The sequence below is a fragment of the Schistocerca piceifrons genome, chromosome 1, assembly GCF_021461385.2.
Source record: "Schistocerca piceifrons isolate TAMUIC-IGC-003096 chromosome 1, iqSchPice1.1, whole genome shotgun sequence".
Classification (NCBI taxonomy): domain Eukaryota; kingdom Metazoa; phylum Arthropoda; class Insecta; order Orthoptera; family Acrididae; genus Schistocerca; species Schistocerca piceifrons.
The window spans coordinates 839,279,171-839,298,248 of record NC_060138.1 but is presented as its reverse complement, the minus strand read 5'-3'; the positions used below and the strand labels follow the sequence as shown (position 1 = coordinate 839,298,248).

General features: G+C 47.5%; 1 protein-coding gene across 1 annotated transcript in view; it reads left to right on the top strand.

Moving 5' to 3' along the window:
* The window catches only part of LOC124775542 (sodium channel protein Nach-like), a 117,632-nt gene that overhangs the window by 43,228 nt on the left and 55,326 nt on the right, over positions 1 to 19,078 (top strand). Inside the window, 3 exon segments of the mRNA XM_047250375.1 lie at positions 15,134 to 15,279; positions 16,445 to 16,472; positions 18,777 to 18,884. Coding sequence (XP_047106331.1) covers positions 15,134 to 15,279; positions 16,445 to 16,472; positions 18,777 to 18,884 — 282 coding nt within the window.

The window sequence follows — 19,078 nt, the reverse complement described above, 5'->3', positions numbered from 1 at the left end:
AACGTGAGCCCTAGAAACTTAGTTGTGTCCACGAATGGGAGAACAACGGGACCGAGATGTAAGGATGGCGGAAGGAACGCTTTATATCGCCAAAAGTTGATACAAACCGTCTTTTCTTCAGAGAACCGGAAGCCATTTGCCACGCTCCATGAGTAGAGGCTGTCTAGACAACGCTGAAGGCAGCGCTCCAGGAGGCATGTTCGCTGGGCACTGCAGTAGATCGCGAAGTCATCGACAAAGAGAGAGCCTGAGACATTAGGTGGAATGCAATCCATAATTGGATTGATCGCGATGGCAAAAAGGGCTACGCTCAAGACGGAGCCCTGACGCACTCCGTTCTCCTGGAGGAAGACGTCGGACAATACGGAACCCACACGTACCCTAAACTTTCCATCCGTTAAAAAGGAATCAATAAAAAGGGGCAGACGACCGCGTAGGCCCCACCTGTGCATAGTGCGGAGGATACCTCCTCTCCAACAGGTATCATAAGCCTTCTCCAAGTCAAAGAACACGGCTACCGTTTGGCGCCTTCGCAAAAAGTTGTTCATGATGAATGTCGACAAGGTCACAAGGTGGTCAACAGCGGAGCGGCGGCGACGAAAGCCGCATTGGACATTAGTAAGAAGTCGTCGAGATTCAAGAATCCAAACTAACCGAGCATTAACCATGCGCTCCATCACCTTACAGACACAGCTTGTAAGAGAAATGGGGCGGTAACTAGAAGGAAGGTGTCTATCCTTCCCGGGTTTGGGTATAGGAACAACAACGGCGTCACGCCAACGCATGGGGACTTGACTGTCGGTCCAGACGCGATTGTAGGTACGAAGAAGGAAGCGTTTGCCCGCCGGAGAAAGGTGTGCCAGCATCTGAACGTGAATGGCATCTGGCCCTGGAGCAGAGGACCGGGACAGTGCAAGCGCACGTTCGAGTTCCCGCATAGTAAAGGGGGCATTATAAGTTTCCAGATTCAGCGAGTGGAAGGAAGGTCGCCGAGCCTCGTCTGCCTCTTTCCTGGGAAGGAAGGCAGGGTGGTAATGGGCGGAGCTTGAAACCTCCGCGAAAAAGCGGCCAAAGGCGTTGGAGACAGCCACAGGATCAACAAGGACCTCATTACCTGAGGTCAGGCCAGGTACCGAGGAGTGGGCCTTAATGCCCGACAGCCGGCGCAGCCTACCCCAAACGACGGAAGAGGGAGTAAAACTGTTAAAGGAGCTCGTGAAAGAGGCCCAACAAGCTTTTTTGCTGTCTTTGATGACTCTACGGCATTGCGCTCGGAGTCGTTTGTATTCAATACAATTCGCCAACGTAGGATGGCGGCGAAAGGTGCGTAAAGCACGTCGTCGAGCACGGATAGCGTCCCTACAAGCCTCGTTCCACCAGGGGACAGAAACGCGACGTGAAGAAGAAGTAGTACGAGGAATGGAACGTTCGGCAGCATTGATAATAACAGCCGTGAGGTATTCGACCTGACTGTCACAACTGGGAAAATCGAGGTCCGGAAAGGTCGCCAGGGAGGAGTAAAGTCCCCAGTCAGCTTTCAGTATGTTCCAGCTCGAAGGACGTGGGGATGGGGTGTGGTGCAGGAGATGAACGACACAGGGGAAGTGGTCGCTCGAATAGGTGTCAGAAAGGACATACCACTCTAACCGATGGGCAAGAGTGGTAGAACAGATCGAGAGGTCCAAGTGGGAGTAGGTATGAGTAGAGTCCGAGAGGAAAGTCGGGGCGCCGGTATTGAGGCAGACAAGATTGAGATGGTTGAAGACATCCACCAAGAGTGAGCCTCTTTGACAGGATGCAGGAGAGCCCCAAAGGGGATGATGGGCATTGAAGTCGCCAAACAATAAGAATGGCGGGGGAAGCTGAACGATCAGGAGCATCATGTCAGCCCGACTAACAGCAGATGACGGTGGAGTGTAGATGGTACAAACTGGAAAAGTAAAAGCAGAAAGAGTAATGCGGATAGCTATTGCTTGGAGTGGGGTGGTCAATGGGATGGGATGGTAATAGACATCGTCCCGAACGAGCAACATGACCCCACCATGAGCTGGGATACCGTCCACAGGGGTGAGGTCATACTGCTCCGAGGTATAGTGGGTAAAGGCAATACGGTCAGTCGGGCACAACTTGGTTTCCTGGAGACCAAGGACGAGCGGACAGTGCAGGCGGAGGAGCAGTTGTAATTCCTCCCGATTAGATCGAATGCCTCTTATGTTCCAATGAAACAACGCCATTGCCAGTCAAAAATTTGGGGGAACGAGACGGGGGAAGAGCTGGTCACCTCGATGGTCGCGGAGGGCCAGTTTGCGAGGGAACAACGCTACAACCGACGGGAGGCGGATCCGGTTCCATCGACTCGTCGCCAGCTGCGGCCGCTGTCCCTGATCGTGTAGGAGGGACCGCATCATTTGCCGACGAAAGGCCGGCGGAGCGCTTGGCAGCAGAGCGTCCCGGCGAAACTAAGGACGGCCGGGAGCAGCGACTCACGGATGAAGCGTCAGACGAAACGCGCCGGGGTGGAGAGGGGGATAGAGACTTCTTCTTGGAGGCCTTCTTGGAAGGCCGAGGAGGCACAAGGATGGTGGGCTGGACACGAAGAAGGTCCTCACGCGCGGGGTCCGTTTTGGAACGCCGGACCTCGGAAGCTGGGGTCCGGAACGTTTCCCCGATGGACGCCTGAGAAGAGGATCGCTTCTCAGGTGGCGTGGGGGGAGGAGGAGCAGGAAGGGTGGCCCCTGGGGCAGAGGGGGTGGGGGCCACGGGGGAGGAGGATTTTGAAGGGAGGGATTTGGGAGGAGGAGGCAGAGCCCCCTGATGGGCGGAGGAGGCGGGGGGGGGGGACAGGATAGGGGTGAGGATACCGCGGAAGGAGTGGACACAACTGAGGCAAACGAAGTGGTCAGTGACACGGGATGAAGGCGGTCATACTTCTTCCTGGCCTCAGAATAAGAGAGCCGATCCAAAGTTTTGATTTCTTGTATCTTCTTCTCCTTTTGATAGGCGGGGCAGTCTGAGGATCTAGGCGAGTGGACGCCAGGACAATTAATGCACCGAGGTGGTGGGGTGCATGTATGTTCCTCACGAAGAGGACGTCCACAATCGCCACAAAGGGGCTCAGCCTCACACCGGGACGACATGTGCCCAAAGCGCAAACACCTAAAACAGCGCATAGGAGGCGGGACGTAAGGTCGCACGTCGCACCGGTAGCACATCACCTTTACCTACTCCGGGAGAACGTCCCCCTCAAAGACGAGGATAAAGGCCCCGGTGTCGATGCGACGGTCTTTGGGGCCGCGCTGGACTCGCCGGACGAAATGCACGCCGCGGCGCTCCAGGTTGGCCCTGAGCTCCTCATCAGATTGTAGCAGGAGGTCACGATGAAAGATAACCCCCTGCGTCCTATTTAGTGCCAGATGTGGGACAATGGATACTGGGATGTCCCCTAGGCGGTCGCACGCCTGGAGTGCCGCCGACTGTGTGGCAGAGGTGGTCTTGATAAGAACGGACCCTGATCGCATCTTGCTGAGAGCCTCGATTTCCCCGAAGACGTCCTCAATGTGCTGAACAAAGAACATGGGCTTGGAGGTGGCGAACGTCCCCCCATCGGTTCGAGAACAGACCAAATAGCGAGGGAAGTACTTCGCCCCAAGCCGGCGGGCCTGTCCCTCCTCCCATGGAGTGGCCAAGGGGGAAAGGGCAGGAGAACCAGAACTAGAAACGGTACCTTTTCTTTTGAAAGACTCGGTCGCAGAGCGACCTGATACGTGTTGACGTTTCATCTGCAAAACGTCCGCCCCGATACCACCCACTCCGACCAGGGGCTCTCCCCACGGGCGCCACCCAGCCGCAGCAAGGGCCACCTGGCAGGATGACCATTGCCGGGAGTCCTGATGCCCCAAGGAGACGGGCATCTACTCCTTGGCCAACGTGGGGAGGGTGCAGCTCAGGTATCGGCAGTACGATCCCTGTGTTGTCAGGGGGCTACAACCTAGAGGGTACATGGCTACCCCACCACAACGGGCTGGCTACCGTGCTGGCTTTCTGGTGCCATGGAAAGTCCATCATGATCGCTGGTGCAGATGGAGATGCACTATGGGCGTAACATGGACAACCCATCAGGCGTTTAGGCCCAATTTGAGGAATAGTGGGTACGGTTACAACGCCGGTGCAATGCTGAGTGCCAAGGTCTTAGTGCACTTAGGACCAGTGGTACACCATGTAAGGTGTCCTTCCCCAAAAGGCTCGTACTTCTGTAGAATTTTGAAAAATGTAGGTCAAACCCCAAGGGGGACCATCACATAGAAGGCCGAAACGGTTGAAACTCCTTTTAGTCGCCTCTTACGACAGGCAGGAATACCTCGGGCCTATTCTTACCCCGGACCCGCAGGGGGGGAGGAAAATTCAATTGACATGGGTCGTTTTCGAGTTCGCTGGCGAAGGATATTTTCTCGTGAAATTCACTGAAGAGATTGAAAATACGGTCAATGCCATCAACAGGTCCTTTGTAGATGACTAAACTAATCAGTGACATATTAGAAATAGGAGAGAGTGCCTAGCGCTGTAGGTGAGAAACAGTTGAACTTTTCTTCTGGAGAGTTAATGAAAATGTCACATATGAGACATCATCGGACGACAACTCCAACGTCATCCAGAACCAACACTGACCGACCACGTGCAATAGGCATGGAACGCCATCCCACAATCTGACGTCCGCACCTGGACAACACAAGCCATGCACGTTTGCACACTTTCATCAATATTCTGGCAATTACACTGGTTATTAAGGTACCAGAATTTTATATTTGCAATGCCTTATCTCGCGCTTGCGTGACTCTCTGACATTACAACGTTAACCACTTAAATACACTCCTGGAAATTGAAATAAGAACACCGTGAATTCATTGTCCCAGGAAGGGGAAACTTTATTGACACATTCCTGGGGTCAGATACATCACATGATCACACTGACAGAACCACAGGCACATAGACACAGGCAATAGAGCATGCACAATGTCGGCACTAGTACAGTGTATATCCACCTTTCGCAGCAATGCAGGCTGCTATTCTCCCATGGAGACGATCGTAGAGATGCTGGATGTAGTCCTGTGGAACGGCTTGCCATGCCATTTCCACCTGGCGCCTCAGTTGGACCAGCGTTCATGCTGGACGTGCAGACCGCGTGAGACGACGCTTCATCCAGTCCCAAACATGCTCAATGGGGGACAGATCCGGAGATCTTGCTGGCCAGGGTAGTTGACTTACACCTTCTAGAGCACGTTGGGTGGCACGGGATACATGCGGACGTGCATTGTCCTGTTGGAACAGCAAGTTCCCTTGCCGGTCTAGGAATGGTAGAACGATGGGTTCGATGACGGTTTGGATGTACCGTGCACTATTCAGTGTCCCCTCGACGATCACCAGTGGTGTACGGCCAGTGTAGGAGATCGCTCCCCACACCATGATGCCGGGTGTTGGCCCTGTGTGCCTCGGTCGTATACAGTCCTGATTGTGGCGCTCACCTGCACGGCGCCAAACACGCATACGACCATCATTGGCACCAAGGCAGAAGCGACTCTCATCGCTGAAGACGACACGTCTCCATTCGTCCCTCCATTCACGCCTGTCGCGACACCACTGGAGGCGGGCTGCACGATGTTGGGGCGTGAGCGGAAGACGGCCTAACGGTGTGCGGGACCGTGGCCCGGCTTCATGGAGACGGTTGCGAATGGTCCTCGCCGATACCCCAGGAGCAACAGTGTCCCTAATTTGCTGGGAAGTGGCGGTGCGGTCCCCTACGGCACTGCGTAGGATCCTACGGTCTTGGCGTGCATCCGTGCGTCGCTGCGGTCCGGTCCCAGGTCGACGGGCACGTGCACCTTCCGCCGACCACTGGCGACAACATCGATGTACTGTGGAGACCTCACGCCCCACGTGTTGAGCAATTCGGCGGTACGTCCACCCGGCCTACCGCATGCCCACTATACGCCCTCGCTCAAAGTCCGTCAACTGCACATACGGTTCACGTCCACGCTGTCGCGGCATGCTACCAGTGTTACAGACTGCGATGGAGCTCCGTATGCCACGGCACACTGGCTGACACTGACGGCGGCGGTGCACAAATGCTGCGCAGCTAGCGCCATTCGACGGCCAACACCGCGGTTCCTGGTGTGCCCGCTGTGCCGTGCGTGTGATCATTGCTTGTACAGCCCTCTCGCAGTGTCCGGAGCAAGTATGGTGGGTCTGACACACCGGTGTCAATGTGTTCTTTTTTCCATTTCCAGGAGTGTATGTCACCCAGACAAATGCATTCCCGAATTTTCATTACCCTGTATTAATTATTTTTAGGTGTTGCGACTTTTTTCCCCCAGTTTATAATAAAGGCGAGGAGGGTCAATGATCACTTCAGTGAGGATGCACAGCACGCTCGAACTCTTATGGGAATTGCCGAAATACCGCGAGTAATGAGGATAATGGGTAAGGAGCACTATATCAGTAGCGCGTGGGTAAGATGACGCCGGTACGGTAGCTCAGCTTGTTCGGTCAGAGGATTAGTAGCTGCCCTCCGTAATTAAAAAAAAAAAAAAAAAAACCTGAGTTAAAGGCTCAACGACGAACTTGAACAAGCGTCGTGGGACGTCCGCCATAAGCAAATAGAACGCACAATAACGAAAAAAATGAGATAAAAAGAAGATGTAGCAGTGGTCAACGCATCTGCCTACGAAGCGGGAGACACGGGTTCAAATCCCAATCCTGCCCCTATTTTTAACAGTCCCCATTGATTTACATCAACCGAAAGAACAGACGCCACATAAATATTTAATAAACACTTTGAGATTGAAAATAATTACTTTACACAATAAATTTAAATTCTGCGACTGACATACAAAATATAAATTCAAGAAATAATTTTTTTCTAATGGTATTACACTTTACCTAGTCCATCCAATCGTATCATTTAAACACATTATTAAACGATTGTAAAAATTTGTTATTCAAAATCTCTCTCAATGAACCGCTTCAAATCATCGGCACACCTTTAGTGGTGATATGTTCATTGAACATACCACTCAGCAGGAAACTGGACATAATTGCGTCGCTATGTACGTTATGCTGCATGCCTGTGAACCAGAGTGTGACTTTCTCCCTTCAGACACTGACCACCAGGTGTATTTCGTGTGGACCGCACATGAGATCTTTGGCATGGTCGCAGTCATCGTCACACGTCACCCAGCACCAGACCTAACAGCAATTTCAGCTCAAAAAGAATCAGCATGAATAAGAGTGAGACATCATGACTGGATCGAACTGATCCGTCGTCAGCTGGTTCGAGGTCGATACTCCCTTGTTGTCCCTGTGCAGAATGTTACTGCGTTATGCTTTATAATACGGGTCGCAAGGAGTGAGGTAACTTCGTCCCCAGGAACTCGTCGCTCCAGGTGTCACGATGAGCCAATCCTGTCACATGTGCTTCTGGAAGCCACGACTCTTCGGCACCACAAAGTGCTGGTGGAGATGACTACCATTCGTAGAGCGACCATTTTTCCTATTATGGAAACACTTTCTCCCTGAATCTGCCGGCCGCGGTAGCCGAGCGGTTCTAGGCGCTTCAGTCCGGAACTGCGCGACTGCTACGGTCAGCAGGTTCGAATCCTGCCTTGGGCATGAATGTGTGTGATGTCCTTAGGTTAGTTAGGTTTAACTATCTGTAAGTTCTAGGGGACTGATGACCTCAGATGTTACGCCCCATAGTACTCAGAGCTATTGGAGCCATTTGGAACCCTGAATCGGTTGTGTCCGTAACCGACATACAGTTACAACGCGGAAGCGCTGTAACAAGAATGTCCGAAAAGGCCGCTCGCAGAATTGAGGGGTGGGGGGGGGGGAGGGGGGTGGGGAGTGTGGAGGGGAATCGTGGTGCTAGGTTCCTGCTGGAGCTGGGGAGAACATGGGGTAAAACGTTTCTGGTATAGCCCGAACCAGCGGCCATTTGTATAGCCATTCGAACATATATTGAACAAGGTTTGAACGACGAACCAGAGCTGACGCCCAAGTAAATTGTACGAATCGATTGTCTCCCTTTTCAAAAAAAAAAAAAAAAAAAATTATTTGGGCTGAAATTAATGCCCAGCTAATGGCACTATTTGTATGTGCAGAGTGGAGAGATTACGTGCAGAAACAGTCACCTTCGCTCGGATTTTACGTACAAAATCAGTTGACCGTAAGTCCGGACTGGAGCGAGACTGATTGTTTGGTTTTGTTCCAACAGTGTATCGAACCCTGGTCTGAGATAAGTGTCAACCGTTTGAAAAATCTTGCTTCGTCTGGATTTTACGTGCAAAAAACATGTTGTTCTGGAAAGTTTTCCAAGTGCATCAATTCTGTACCTTAAACTTTTACGAATCGGTTCATACTTTGAAAGAAAATTGATAAACGGGTAAAGAGAAAACGATTTTTTTCTTCGAGTAATTATCCATTGTCGAGATACGATGGTCTAAGATTTTCTTGGGAAGTTTTTGAAGCGCGCCACTTCTGTATTATGTGTTGTGACAAAATCTGAGTATCGAGGAGAAAAGGCCTGCTTCTGTGGATGTTTAGACCTGTTCGTATACGCCATACAGTTCACAGCTCAAGCTGCTTCTACCACGTTTCCACCGACGGGCGATCAGTAACAACCAAAATATTTCACAGTGGAAGGAAGAACCCGGTTCGCGTCAGATTACCGAAGTTAAGAGCTGTCGGACTGGGCTGGCTCTTGGATGGGTGATCACCGGTCTGCCGACCGCTGTTGGCAAGCAGGGTGCACTCAGCCCTTGTGAGGCAAACTGAGGAGCTACTTCATTGAGAAGTGGCGGCACCGGTCTCGTAAACTGACATACGGCAGAGAGAGAGGTGTGCTGACCACATGCCTCTCCATATCCGCATTCAGTGAAACCTATGGGCTGAGGATGACACGGCAGCCGGTCGGTACCGTTGAGCCTTCCAAGGCCTGTTCGGACGGAGAGAGAGAGAGAGAGAGAGAGAGAGAGAGAGAACAATGACGACAGTCTCGCGGCGGAGTTTTATCCTTGGGCGCTCTCAGTGAATCTGTCGTTCCATGAAACGTCTCAGTTGCTTACAGATCAATGCGCACGTACTTCGGCTGTATTAGGACGGATCACAGAATTTCAGAAGAGTGAGTTTGCCTCTTGAGAACGCTCCCCACTCAGCTGTCATCGTTAATCTTTGACGCCATTGTGCTCTAAATAAAAAGCGAGAGGTAAGAGGGGCGTGTGCCACATCATCAGATGAAAGAGTCGTTGAGACTTTCTGCTCAAATAGCTCTCATATTGTTCAGGACACAACTGAAATAGCGGTTTGTTTGTCGGGGAAACCGTACTCCTTCACAGAGGAACAGAAGGCGCATACTATCTCGAGGCGCACATAAATGAAAACACAGTCGGAAGGAGAGCAACTCATTGTCTGAAAAGCACTATTGTGGCCGACGATGTGCGCCTTTTTTCACTGGAACGTTCAGATCAAATACCAAAGAAGATTAATCGCGTCTATGATCTTCACCGTAGTTTTCAATTTCTGTTGCTATACTCTCGAACATCAGTTCTGTGGACCGGAAAAAGCTCATCTCAAAACCGGCAACCCCTCGGTGCGGACTGCGATATTTGGTTCTTTCACTACAAGACATCTGGAAAATACTTCCACCGAATATTTTGGTACAGCAGCATTCGAAGTTCTTGAGCACCTATCCTTAAGAACTGATAGTTCACACTGATTTGTTTCCTCAAATGAAAACTCGACTGAAAATTAGAGGTTTCGCCGAAGTCGTAAAGGCCCCGCAGATGCAATGTTATAAATGTTATCAGATTCCCGAAAACATTCGATATATTTGCTTTAGTGGGTGCCATTGTAGTATCGAGAGGTGCACAGACAGCAGCGTAAAATAAACTAAAATAATTCACCTCTTATTACAAAAATGTCTTTCAGTATTTCTACAAGGCAACAGAGCTTGTGCCAGGACATATAAAAACAGCATTTCCTTTAGTATTCAGTCAGCGACTGCGCTGTGAGTGGAGGAGGGTGGATCAGTCCCTTAAGTATTGTTCGCGCAGGGAGCGTGGAGACGAAACTATGCTAAAGACAGCACAAGCAGATGCATTTAGTCATTCTTCCCGAGCTCCAGAAGCGATAGCAATGAGAAAAACTCTAAAATGTGATACCATACCAAGAACCGTCTGACATTCTCTTCATTGATATTTAGAGTATGTATGTGGATGTAGGTAGTCTTATCACACCTACTCTGCACAGTATCTCCTTTGTCAGTGGTGGAATGGTTTATTATTTTGCCTTTACGTCCAGCTATATCTACATGTACATACAAACATACACACACACAAGCCACTGTACGGTGCACGGTGGAGAGTACCACGTACTAATCATTCCCTGTTCTGGCCCACTCGCAAACAGAGCGAGAAAAATGACTGCCTACACGCCTCCATATGAGCTCTAATTTTTCTTATCTTGCCCTCAAGGTCCTTGCGCAAAATGTACGTCGGCATCAGTAGACCCGTTGTCGTCAGCCGCAAGTGCTGGTTCTCTAAACTTTCTCAACAGTGATTCGTGAAAAGAACGTTGTCCTCCTCCAGGCATTCCCATTTCTGTTCAAGCATCTTCGTAATACTCTCCTGTTCGTCGAACCTACCGGTAACAAATCTAGCAGTGCACTAGATACACTAGAGTTCTATAAGCGATTTCCTTTATACATGAGCTATACTTTTCTAGAACTTTCCCAACAAACCGACCACTCGCTTCCTTACTAGCGACCTAGTTTCATCTCATATCGCTTTGCAAGGTTACGCCTAAATATTTAAACGACGTGACTGTGTCATGCAGCACAACACTAGTACCGTATTCGAACATTACAAGGTACATTTTCCTACTCATCTGCCTTAACGTACATTTTTCTACATTTAGAGCAAGCCTCCATTCATCACACCACATAGAAATCCATCCTGTATCCTCCAACTTTCTTAGCGACGGGACTTTCCAATACAATACGGCGTCAGCAAACAGTTGGAGATTGCTGCTCGTTCTGGTTCAAATGGCTCTGAGCACTATGGTACTTAACATCTAAGGTCATCAGTACCCTAGAACTTAGAACTACTTAAACCTAACTAACCTAAGGACATCACACACATCAATGCCCGAGGCAGGACTCGAACCAGCGACCGTAGCGGTCACGCGGTTCCAGACTGAAGCGCCTAGAAGCGCACGGCCACATCGGCTGGCGGCTCGTTCTGTCCGTCATATTACTCATGTTACGCGATGTGTATGTGGTTGTTGTTGTTGTGGTCTTCAGTCCTGAGACTGGTTTGATGCAGCTCTCCATGTACTCTATCCTGTGCAAGCTTCTTCATCTCCCAGTACCTACTGCAACCTACATCCTTCTGAATCTGCTTAGTGTATTGATCTCTTGGTCTCCCTCTAAGATTTTTCCCCTCCACGCTGCCCTCCAATGCTAAATTTTTGATCCCTTGATGCCTCAAAACATGTCCTACCAACCGATCCCTTCTTCTAGTCAAGTTGTGCCACAAACTTCTCTTCTCCCCAATCCTATTCAATACCTCCTCATTAGTTACGTGATCTACCCACCTTATCTTCAGCATTCTTCTGTAGTACCACATTTCGAAAGCTTCTATTCTCTTCTTGTCCAAACTGGTTATCGTCCATGTTTCACTTCCATACATGGCTACACTCCATACAAATGCTTTCAGAAACGACTTCCTGACACATCTATACTCGATGTTAACAAATTTCTCTTCTTCAGAAACGATTTCCTTGCCATTGCCAGGCTACATTTTATATCCTCTCTACTTCGACCATCATCAGTTATTTTACTCCCTAAATAGCAAAACTCCTTTACTACTTTAAGTGTCTCATTTCCTAATCTAATCCCCTCAGCATCACCCGATTTAATTTGACTACATTCCATTATCCTCGTTTTGCTTTTGTTGATGTTCATCTTATATCCTCCTTTCAAGACACTGTCCATTCCGTTCAACTGCTCTTCCAAGTCCTTTGCTGTCTCTGACAGAATTACAGTGTCATCGGCAAACCTCAAAGTTTTTACTTCTTCTCCATGAATTTTAATACCTACTCCGAATTTTTCTTTTGTTTCCTTTACTGCTTGCTCAATATACAGAATGAATAACATCGGGGAGAGGCTACAACCCTGTCTCACTCCCTTCCCAACCACTGCTTCCCTTTCATGCCCCTCGACTCATATAACTGCCATCTGGTTTCTGTACAAATTGTAAATAGCCTTTCGCTCCCTGTATTTTATCCCTGCCACCTTCAGAATTTGAAAGAGAGTATTCCAGTTAACGTTGTCAAAAGCTTTCTCTAAGTCTACAAATGCTAGAAACGTAGATTTGCCTTTTCTTAATCTTTCTTCTAAGATAAGTCGTAAGGTTAGCATTGCCTCACTTGTTCCAACATTTCTACGGAATCCAAACTGATCTTCCCCGAGGTCCGCTTCCACCAGTTTTTCCATCCGTCTGTAAAGAATTCGCGTTAGTATTTTGCAGCTGTGACTTATTAAACTGATAGTTCGGTAATTTTCACATCTGTCAACACCTGCTTTCTTTGGGATTGGAATTATTATATTCTTCTTGAAGTCTGTGGGTATTTCGCCTGTCTCATACATCTTGCTCACCAGATGGTATTGTCATGACTGGCTCTCCCAAGGCCATCAGTAGTTCTAATGGAATGTTGTCTACTCCCGGGGCCTTGTTTCGACTCAGGTCTTTCAGTGCTCTGTCAAACTCTTCACGCAGTATCATATCTCCGATTTCATCTTCATCTACATCCTCTTCCATTTCCATAATATTGTCCTCAAGTACATCGCCCTTGTATAAACCCTCTATATACTCCTTCCACCTTTCTGCCTTCCCTTCTTTGCTTAGAACTGGGTTGCCATCTGAGCTCTTGATATTCATACAAGTGGTTTTCTTCTCTCCAAAGGTCTCTTTAATTTTCCTGTAGGCAGTATCCGTCTTACCCCTAGTGAGACAAGCCATCCCTGCTTAGCCATTTTGCACTTCCTGTCGATCTCATTTTTGAGACGTTGTATTCCTTTTTGCCTGCTTCATTTACTGAATTTTTATATATTCTCCTTACATCAATTAAATTCAATATTTCTTCTGTTACCCAAGGATTTCTACTAGCCCTCGTCTTTTTACCTACTTGATCCTGTGCTGCCTTCACTACTTCATCCCTCAAAGCTACCCATTCTTCTTCTACTGTATTTCTTTCCCCCATTTGTGACAATTGTTCCCTTATGCTCACCCTGAAACTCTGTAAAACCTCTGGTTCTTTCAGTTTATCCAGATCCCATCTCCTTAAATAGCCACCTTTTTGCAGTTTCTTCAGTTTCAATCTGCAGTTCATAACCAATAGATTGTGGTCAGAATCAACAATTACCCCTGGAAATGTCTTACAATTTAAAACCTGGTTCCTAAATCTCTGTCTTGCCATTATATAATCTATCTGATACTAAAAGGTATCTCCAGGATTCTTCCAGGTATACAACCTTCTTTTATGATTCTTGAACCAAGTGTTAGCTATGATTAAGTTATGCTCTGTGCAAAATTCTACAAGGCGGCTTTCTCTTTCATTTCTTCCCCCAAATCCATATTCACCTACTATGTTACCTTCTCTCCCTTTTCCTACTGACGAATTCCAGTCACCCATGACTATTAAATTTTCGTCTCCCTTCACTACCTGAATAATTTCTTTTATCTCGTCATACATTTCATCAATTTCTTCATCATCTGCAGAGCTAGTTGCCATATAAACTTGTACTACTGTAGTAGGCATGGGCTTTGTGTCTATCTTGGCCACAATAATACGTTCACTATGCTGTTTGTAGTAGCTAACCCGCACTCCTATTTTTTTATTCATTATTAAACCTACTCCTCCATTACCCCTATTTGATTTTGTATTTATAGCCCTTTAATCACCTGACCAAAAGTCTTGTTCCTCCTGCCACCGAACTTCACTAATTCCCACTATATCTAACTTTAACCTATCCATTTCCCTTTTTAAATTTTCTAACCTACCTGCCCGATTAAGGGATCTGACATTCCACGCTCCGATCTGTAGAATGCCAGTTTTCTTTCCCCTGATAACGACGTCCTCTTGAGTAGTCCCTGCCCGGAGATCCGAATGGGGGACTATTTTACCCAAGAGGACGCCATCATCATTTAACCATACAGTGAAGCTGCATGCCCTCGGGAAAAATTACGGCTGTAGTTTCCCCTTGCTTTCAGCCGTTCGCAGTACCAGCACAGCAAGGCCGTTTTGATTAATGTTACAAGGCCAGATCAGTCAATCATCCAGACTGTTGCCCCTGCAACTACTGAAAAGGCTGCTGCCCCTCTTCAGGAACCACATGTTTGTCTGGACTCTCAACAGATACCCCTCCGTTGTGGTTGCACCTACGGTACGGCCATCTGTATCGCTGAGGCACGCAAGCCTCCCCACCAACGGCAAGGTCCATAGTTCATGGGAGGGGGGAAGCAAGTTATTTCTTGCAGCGTCCCTCAGTGTAGATCGTCGAGCATTCATGTGCTGACTGGAGGAATCCGTAGCTACTCATGCAATTCCCATTTAAATTTTTAACCCTTCCTCTACTACAATTCGGCAGAGTTAAGAATCTGACGAAGAAAATGCAAGAATCAGCCTGTTCTTCCCTGACTTACCATCTTTGAAGATGAAGTAAATCTGTGGCAATTTCATTTTAAAACGCTATGGCAGGGTACCCCTAAATGCGCTGCGGTCATAATTGATTTCAGTGAATGAATGCCGTTTCCGTATATCACCGTATCTTCCTGCCATTTTCATTTTGTTGATGGTTAATTTGTTACATAACATTTAAATAACTTACATAGACGAAGTCCAATGGAACAGAAGTATTGTCATAATATTTAGCAGATACTGTATTTACTTAGTGATTCTTGCTTGTAAGTGTAGGAAGCAAAGAGACGAGAAGCAATAATGTCGATATCGATTCATAGCCGTAGACATGAGAACTATGACCGGCAAGCCCACAGAGAGGAAAATCTGCTTGTGACTGTGGCAGGTGGCGCCCACGTGCGAAGACCTGCTGGTTCGCTGCTCGTGGCAGGGCCGCCTCCACAACTGCTCGCAGCTGTTCAAGACCAGGAAGACCATGGAGGGCTTCTGCTGCGCGTTCAACTACGTGCGCGGCAGCGACGACTTCATCAGGTGACCCTACTTCTCACGCAGTAAAACTCGCCAATCAGACATAGTAGTAATACTAGCCGAATAAGAGAAGGATGAGTCAGATGAACACGGTCCCATCTACTGTAACATCAAACAGTATTTAATTTGAGTACTAAAATCACTGAAGGCATTTTAAATCCGTCTGTGCACCTACAAGAAAATGCTTATTTTTGTCACAAAAATCTTTCGGTTTATACGTGTAAAATATCATCAGTGAACATGTCCTCAGTTTAAATTGCTTTGCCGGCAGGAGTGGCCGAGCGGTTCTAGTCGCTTCAGTCTGGAACCGCGCGACTGCTACGGTCGCAGGTTCGAATTCTGCCTCGGGCATGGATGTGTGTGATGTCCTTAGGATAGGTAGGTTTAAGTAGTTCTAAGTTCTAGGGGACTGGTGACCTCAGAAGTTAAGTCCCATAGTGCTCAGACCCATTTGAACCATTTAACTTGCTTCCTAGATCTAAAACAGTTCGTTTTGAAATTTGTTGATTTTGCTTACGGTATGTTGCGTCCGATTTTCACTCGCCTCAGGAAATGTCGTCTGCTTGCACAAAAATACCAGTATACTGTTTCTTATAGTTGCACAAACGGATGTACATTACGGCCAATAATTTTAAAACAGCTACCTACAATGTAGCCACACAAATGAATATTCTGATTTTTGAAGTCTAGCAATGACAAAATGCACGTCTAAACACCAGTCATTATGAGTTAGAAATTTTTCGTGTACCTCCTCAGATGTAAGTAACAAAAGCTGTCAGAACACAAGTTGTTTCCTGTATGTCCGCTTATAGCTCGTTAGTTTACGTAGTTAATACAGTTAGAACAAAAAGTTTGCCGTTCTTAATAAGAGTGGTTTTGGCGTAATGATTAAAGCCAGTTGAGCAACATAAAAATTCGCCAGTTTAAACTACATTCAAGAGTTCATTTTGCTTTATCAACTTTTACACATACCTCATTTCTGTGAAACTACCGTTATGAATTCTGAGCGGCAGACGTATATATGTCGACAAAACTCAACATCAACAGTCGGCGTAAGTGTGCGACAATCCATTCTTTTTGTTTCATTACTGTGTGGCATTTCTGTCCGAAGTGAATGTAGTTCTCCATTTATTTTTTAGCATGTTAATTAGCTCTGAAGTTTGACCAGCGGGAATTGAGATTATTCAAACGTAAATGCCAGTCAAAGTTTTAACCAGCTCAACTTCTGTATCTGTGTTGTTAGCAGTTATAGGAAACGTGGAGTGCGCAGCATACACCAAACAAAAAACTCAAATATTTTTATGTCATCAGCACTTCTTACTATGCATTGTCACACGCTCAAGTTACGTAAATTAATTTAGGGGGTTAATGATGTTTTACCATCTTAGTTGACAAGTATGTTTAAGTTCGTTAATACAACCCACACTTTTCGGAGAAACACAAGCATCCAACAAGACTGTTTTAATATTCAGTAGTTCGCCTGTTTCAGTATTTCTCTTTAATTTCCCCTTATACAGTACACACATATGAGCAATCACGACAAGTGGCAAGCGTTTAAGTGAATTGTACGCGTGAGATTTGTGTTTGTAGAATCAGTACACTATTTTCCGTTGTGCGGTAAAGCTGCAAAGTTAATTTGTCCTTCCACTATATCTTACCCAGAAGAAGCGATATTGTTATCGAACATGCTGCCTATTAAGCGCAAGGAAAAGCTTTCTGTTACCCACTTTCGTTGTTGACATAAACGTTTTCTGGTTATGGTACCGCGTCGCTGTGTAAAAAACTGCACCGGAGACACCAACGTTTCGGCCACGGTTACAGTCGGCAGTAGACGCTGAAGAAGGCCACTGTAACCCTGGTCGAAGCGTTCGTTTCTCCAGTGCAGCTTTTTGCATTATCACGCGGTACCATACTCAAAAAACTTTAATATCAATTGACACTACCCGTGGACGTCTCAGCAGTTATAGTTTCACTAGTGATAAAAACTTACAACCGGCGAAAGGCACCCAACTTATCGAAATGTAGGATGCGCCGACTACTTTCAGTTTTAGAAAATGGAAGAATCGCCTCAATAGGCGACACACCCATCCGTTCCGAAATAGATATGAGTGCGAGGAGCGTTCAATAAGTAACGCAACACATTTTTTTCAATTGAAAAAATGCAGAATTTGTTGTGGGATATCGTGGGGTATTCCCGTTTCACCTGCTGTAGTTGCATGAAGTTCCGATTCGTGGCGGCGCTATACGTAGCCTTCAAAATGGCGTCCGTAACGAAGCAGAGCAGAGAACTGTCATTGAGCTTCTTATGGGGGAAAACCAGAGCATCGCAGATAGTCATAGGTGCTTGCAGAATGTCTACGGAGACCCAGCAGTGAACAAAAGCACGATGAATCGTCGGGCGAGGCGTCTGCCAACATTGCAACGCGGTCGCTCAAACATGTCCCATCTCCTGCGTACCGGCCGGCCACAAACAGCTGTGACTCCCGCAATGTTGGAACGTGCGGACACTCTCTTTCTAGATGATCGACGGATCACAATCAAACACGTCGCTGCTCAACTGGACGTCTCTGCTGGTAGTGCTGACACACTCATCCACCAACTGTGGTACTCAAAGGTGTGTGGCCGCTGGGTTCCTCGCCTCCAAACCGAGGACTAGAGAGCAAACAGTCAAGCCCAACGAAGGTTGCATTCCACGTGGATGCTGGGGACGTTTCTGATACAGCAAGACGTTGCCCCCGACATCGACTAGTGCAGTGGTGCCACGAGGGCATGCAGGCCCTAACATTAAGGTGTCGTAAGGCCGTTGCGTTGAACGGAGATTATGTTGAGAAATACGGTTTTGTAGCCAAGAGAGTGGGGAATAAAAAAATGTCTTGCATTACTTATCGAACGCCCCTAGTATAAACATGGGAGTTTAAAACAATATACCAGTAGCGGATGTGTACTGGGTCATCACGCCGCTGTGTAGGCCCGACGAACGTAGTGAAAACTAAGGTGCAGTAAAATAATTTTATTGCCACTCAATTGTTGCTTGTTCCTAAATAGATTTCGAGATATTGCACGAAGTACGGTAATAAAAATGGCCTCATACAAGATTTAACCTATATCGTAATATCAAGTTTTCCGATTTAGGTAGCACAAATAACACACAAGTTCCCTGAGAACACATTCTGTCTGTTATTGCCTTCCGCCGCTTCCTCCTCCTCTCCCGCCCGATCCCACTATGTACATAATGGTTCAAATGGCTCTGAGCACTATGGGACTTAACATCTGTGGTCATCAGTCCCCTAGAACTTAGAACTACTTAAACCTAACAAACCTAAGGACATCACACACATCCATGCCCGAGGCAGGATTCGAACCTGCGACCGTGGCAGTCGCGCGGTTCCGGACTGAGCGCCTTAACCGCTAGACCACCGCGGCCGGCCCACTATGTACATCTTCTTTTCTGTTGCAGCCCAGAGGATATACAAAGACACCAAAGAGACAGAGAGGACGAGCCGGGGATTAAAGTGGACTCACCGGGCTACGAAATGGGACTAACAGTTCTCGTGAACGACAACTTCTCCGACTATTTCTACCCACTGATTTCGTCATCAGGCACCAAGGTAATGCTTACTTCCTGCCAACACACCTCTTGTATGGCTATAATGAAATTTTCTGACAAGTTAAAACTGTATTTCGGACCAAGCTTTGAGAATGGACGAGTGCCTTACGATGGAATTTTTCTTAGCGTCCTCAGAAACTCTCCTTCGATCGATACTGCCCTAGCACACCTGGGAAAGAGGATACTGCGCAGAAT